The 5,125-nt window shown below is 62.0% G+C and overlaps 1 protein-coding gene across 1 annotated transcript; it reads right to left on the reverse strand.

Annotated features, from left to right (window-relative positions):
• Nucleotides 1-1,237: 1,237 nt before the first annotated feature.
• Nucleotides 1,238-2,894, reverse strand: HES1 (hes family bHLH transcription factor 1). The gene is made up of 4 exons (XM_086468159.1): nucleotides 2,787-2,894; nucleotides 2,606-2,701; nucleotides 2,434-2,521; nucleotides 1,238-1,746 (listed from the first exon to the last, which is right to left on the reverse strand). The coding sequence occupies exons 1-4, from the start codon at nucleotides 2,892-2,894 to the stop codon at nucleotides 1,262-1,264; spliced, it is 777 nt and encodes a 258-aa protein (XP_086324285.1). The 3' UTR covers nucleotides 1,238-1,261.
• Nucleotides 2,895-5,125: the final 2,231 nt, after the last annotated feature.

Here is a 5,125-nt window from a genome sequence, read left to right on the forward strand (position 1 = left end):
GCACCTGGATACAGTCAAGCACCTGGCTGATCCGGACAAAATCCAACAAGCTTTTGCAGCAGGATTTGGAAGGAATCCCCACTGGATCCTGGCATGTTTTAAAGCTGTCCGCTCTGAGTTAAGACTTGTTAAGAAGGGCGATGCAAGCTGTAACCCGAGCCTGCCGCTCACCTCTATCTAGGGCTTGCATCTTGACTGGAAATGGGGCATCCCCAAGTCAAAGGGGTCAGCTGCCGCTCTCAGTTATAGACAGAGAGTCCACACAGCCCCACATCGCTCCCCCAGACACATGTTTTCCATATAGCAGCAGAGGAAATGCCCAACTCTATCAAAAACACATGCAGAGCATTAATCATCAAGCAGAGCCTGGCTGGTGCTCAGGGCCGGGAACAGCCTTCTGCTTTTAAGTCCAGGTGGAGGTGGTGCCCAGCGCCTGCTGCAGCCTGTCAGCCAGGAGACAGGAGCACTCGTGTCAGGCTTGTCCTGCAGAGAGCCGCTGTTTTTGTAACGCGAGAAGCTGGCAGGCATCGCTCTCCAAATCAACTGACTGAAGTCATTCGCGATTTACGCCACAGCCCGGGAGCAGGCCCCTCCGGGTCCGGGGCAGGAGGCTCACCCGGGCAGCAGGCTCACCCGGGCAGCCTAGGCTGGGAGCCTCTGGGCTGCCTGTGCCGAATCTGTCTCACTTTACCTGGGCTACTCCACTCCGTCAGCCCGAGGAGCCAGGAACATAGCAGAGGTGCCTCCCTCAGCGCATTCACCAGCTCTGCAAACATAAGCTCTTAACAAGTCTGATCAGTTGAGCTGCTCTCAAGAAGCAGTAATTACATCTGCCCCGGGGCAGGGAGAGGGGCCAGGTGATTTCACAGGAAGACAGAGGGTCTGAGTGACAGCTCCAGCCTGGAGGGCAGGACAAGGCAGCCCTGGAGCAGCACGATCCACAGGCAGCCAGGAGCAAGCCAGGCGCTGGACTCCCTCCTATGCACACATGCCAGCACTCCAACTTATCTCCAAAGGCCTTCCAAAATGGAAGAGACATTTTTATTTTAAGAGCATTCAAAAAAAAAAAACCCAAACCCGATCTTTGGTGTCACATAAGGAAGGGGAGGGAAGGGAGAAAAAAGATCTCGTGTAAAACACGAAACACTGTCGAGGGAGTGCTATGGTACAAAGGCACAATCCAATATGAACATATAACCTATGTACAGCCGTGCCAGCAGCACGGGGTGCAGTGCTCAGTCCAGTCCAGTGCCTGCCACCCTCACCAGGGTCTCCAGACTGAGTCAGCCGTGCCGGGTGGCGGGCCAGGCGGCGAGGCAGCAGTGGCAGCCGTGGGTGGGCCACCATACAGGGGCAGCACAGCACCGCCAGGAGCAAAGGCGGTGCTGGGGATGAGGAAGGCAAATTGCCCATCGGAAGCCGGCAGCAGCTGGAAGCCACCGTACACCTTGGCTGCATCAGCACCCGGCTTGCAGGGCATGCCCGGGAGCGGCCCCGCACCACCGCCCGGTGGCACCAGGGGTGGCCCAAAGGCTGCGGCTGGTGGCAGCGGGGGCGGTGGGGGGGGCGCGGGGTAGTTCATGGCGTTGATCTGGGTCATGCAGCTGGCCAGGTGGCCCAGGAGCCGGGTGCGCACCTCGGTGTTGACGCCCTCGCAGGTGGAGAGGAACCGTGTCACCTCGTTCATGCACTCGCTGAAGCCGGCGCGGTACTTGCCCAGCACCGTGGGGTCTGTGCTCAGTGCGGCTGTGGGGGGAGAGAGGCGCACAGCAGTCAGCAGGCTCTGCAGGGGACGGGGGCATGCAGCCCACCGACATTGCATCCTGCAGCCCCTCTGAGCCAGGAATCCAGGTGGGCAGCGCAGCCTCTCTGGCAGCGTGTCTTCTGCTCCCAGGTGCTGAGGATCCAGGTGGAGAGCACGGCCCCTCTGCTACCAACTCCCCCAGCACCGGGGACCCAGGCGGGGATGTGACAACCCCCAAGAGCCCTCATATGTCCCTATGTACTGGGGATCCAGGTTGGGAGCACAGCCTCCCCAGTGGCTCTTGTGCCTCCCGCCACCCCAAAACAGATCCAGGTGGGGAACACAGCTCCGCAGCCCTCCCAGCACCCTCCAGTACCAGGGACACAGATGGCGAGCACAGTGCCCCTCGCAGCTCCCCCCATTCTGGGGACACAGGTACAAAGCACAGTCCCCCTCACCACCCCCTAGCACCCGGGATGCAGGTGGGGAGCCCAGTGGCCCCCTGTACCAGGGATACAGAGCACGGTGTCCCCCATCACCCCCCAGTATCGGGGATGCAGGTATGGATCCGGGTGCCCCCGTCACCCTTACTACCGAGGACGCAGGCAGGGAGTGCGATGCCCCCCAGCCCCCAAGATGCAGGCAGAGTCGCCCCAGCCCCCCCCCGCCCGGCTCCCCCCGGGACTTACCGGTCATTTGGGCTCGCTGAAGGCTCCGCAGGTGCTTGACGGTCATCTCCAGGATGTCGGCCTTCTCCAGCTTGGAGTGCCGCGAGCTCTGCGGGCACAGGTGGGGCTCAGACCGGCCCGGCAGCGGCGCCGGGCCCCCCCGCGCCTCCCGCCCCGGGCCCCCCCCGCTTACATCCTTCTTCAGCGCGTCCAGAATAAGCGTCTTCAACTGCCCCAGGCTCTCGTTAATGCGCGCCCGCCGCCGCTTCTCCATGATGGGCTTGGAGGACTGCAAGAGAGGCGGCGGTCAGCGCCCGGCGCTTTCTCCCTACGGTGCTGCCCGTCCCGGCGCCACCCGTCACGGCCGCCCTTACCTTCCGGTGCTCCGCCGCCGTTTTCGGCTTGTCGGGCGTCGCGTTGACGCTGGCGGGGGTGGCGGCCACCGGCGAGGCGCTGCTCTTCTCCATCAGGTCGGCCGGCATCCTGCGCCCGCGCCGGCAGCGCCCGCCGCCGCGGAAGAGGCGCCGCGGCAGCAGCGGCGGGGGGGGAGGGCGGGGGGCCGGGGGCGGCGGGGCGCGCGCTCCAGGCCGGCGGGCGGCGGCGGCGGCGGGGCCGGCAGGGCGCGGGTGCCGCGCGCCCTTGGCCGCCCCTACTTATAGCGCGCGCCGCACGCGCGCGGCTCGTGTGAAACGTCCCCCGCCGCCGTTCCCACACTCGCGCCCAGCCAATGGGCGCCGCCCGCACGCGGCCCCGCTCGTGGACGGCGCCCGCCCATTGGCTGGGCGCCGCGCGGCGGCCGCCGGCCAATGGCGCGGGGCGGGCGGGCGGGCGGCCGCGGTTAACCCCTTGGGCGCCGCCCGCGGCGGGGGGAGGACCTCGGCGGGGCGGAGGAGGGGGCGGCCCTCGGGGAGCGCCGCGCTAATTACCGGGTTAATTGGCGCCCGTGGCAGGCGCGGCCCCGCCCGCTCCCCTCGGGGGGCGCCGGATGCCGGCCCCGGGGCGGGCTGCGCTGTGGGGGGCCGCGGCCCTCCGGGGTGATGGCCGGGACGCGGCGGCTTGGGCCCAGCTGTGGAGGCCGGAGTGCAGCTACCGTGTGCGGAGCCTGCCGCGGCCCCTGGCCCCCCGCCGCGGCGGCCAGCGTCCTCCCACGGTGCCCTCAGCATCTCCCCCGGCGGCCTGGGCCTTGCCCCGGCGGCCGGCCCCGGCCCACACGCAGGTGTCGCCAGGGCCGGGCACGGCCAGCGCCCGCCCGGCCTCCAGAGGAGCGTGCGGCGGCGGGCAGGGGTGCGCGGTGGCACACGCAGGGCTGAGGGCAGCCGTGGCTGTGGGTGACGCTCCCCGCCGCTCGCACGCCTCGGTGGCGGCGCTCACGTCGTGGGGCGAACGCGAAACCGCAGGGTGGTGGCTCTGCCTCGGCCCCGGGACAGCCGCGCTCCTCCTGCCGCCTCCAGCTGGTTCGGACAGTTTGTGGGTTACTTTTTTTTAAAAAAAAAAACCAAAAAAAAGTATTTTGCCTGGGGACTTGAATCTTTTTTTTTTTTTTTTTTCCCCCTCCGCTTGACTGACTTTCTCACACTCCTATTCCTATAGTCTGCCAGCTAAGCCTGAGTCATCCTGCCAAGAACTAGACCTGGCCTATTCAAAAATGCGCTCACTCGCTTTTTCTTTCTCTGTCTCCTTCTTTTTTTTTTTTTTTTTTTTTTTTTTTTGAGTATACACAGTAATGTTTTTTCACCTCCTCCAGTACCTGATCTGCACCTGTACAGGGCCAATCCCACACGTATCACCTGATCTCGCCTTTTCAGAGACCGTGAGAAAAATAAAGTTCAAGAAAGAAGAGAGATGTTTGCAGATCTCACCGGTGCAAAGCCCTCGTCTCTGCAGAGGCTTGCCTGCTGAGCCTTCGGAGTTTAAGAAAAGGGAAATAAAAGGAAGAGTGTCATGTTTAAAACGGCAGAAAAGTTCAAATCCAGGCTTTCTTTCAGCTCCTTGATGGAGCCACAAGCCTTTTGATTTAAAAACAAAGAGCAGCCTTCAGCATGTAAGATTTAACTTCAGATGAGCAATATTTGATGTAAGCTTTAATTAGCTAGACATTCGGACAAACTGAAGTGAGGAAAAGATTGAGACTGCACTGGGTAGTCACTACGGAAAAGCCTTTTCCCCAGTCACAATGGGGAAATTGGAAACAACTAATTAACATGAAAACTGCGGGGCATTTCTGGAGAGCCTAAAAAGTTCTCTGGTGGATCAGTATTTTTTCTAGTGCTGGTATTTGTGTATGTTTTTGGGGAAAAAAAAAAAAAAAAAAAAAAAAAAGGAAGATTATCACAATTACCGAGCTGGTGTTCTCCCTCCTGTGGGAATTTGCAAATGGCTCAGGAAATGTGGAGCAGGGCAGCCCGGTCTCTCCCGGCTGGGTGTGAGAACAGGCAGCAGTTATGACCATGTTTTTGGTAGCCGAGGAGCTGCTAACCGCCTCTAATTGCTGGCAACAGGTCAGTGTCTCTGGGGATGAGAGCGGGGCAGGCAGCGAGAACAGGCTGTCATTAGGGGTTGCCGGTGCTTCCCCATACCGGGGACCTGGGAGGCGCCTGACAGCAGCAACTCTTACCTGTGCTCCCAGCCTGCCGCAGCTCAGCCCTTGCCTGCTGCAGTTTTGCTTTTGGGGTGTGCGAGAAGCCAGGCTGTGGGGCATTTGGCCTCCAAAAGT

This window comes from Leptosomus discolor, chromosome 7 (genome assembly GCF_034619465.1).
Source record: "Leptosomus discolor isolate bLepDis1 chromosome 7, bLepDis1.hap2, whole genome shotgun sequence".
NCBI lineage: Eukaryota > Metazoa > Chordata > Aves > Leptosomiformes > Leptosomidae > Leptosomus > Leptosomus discolor.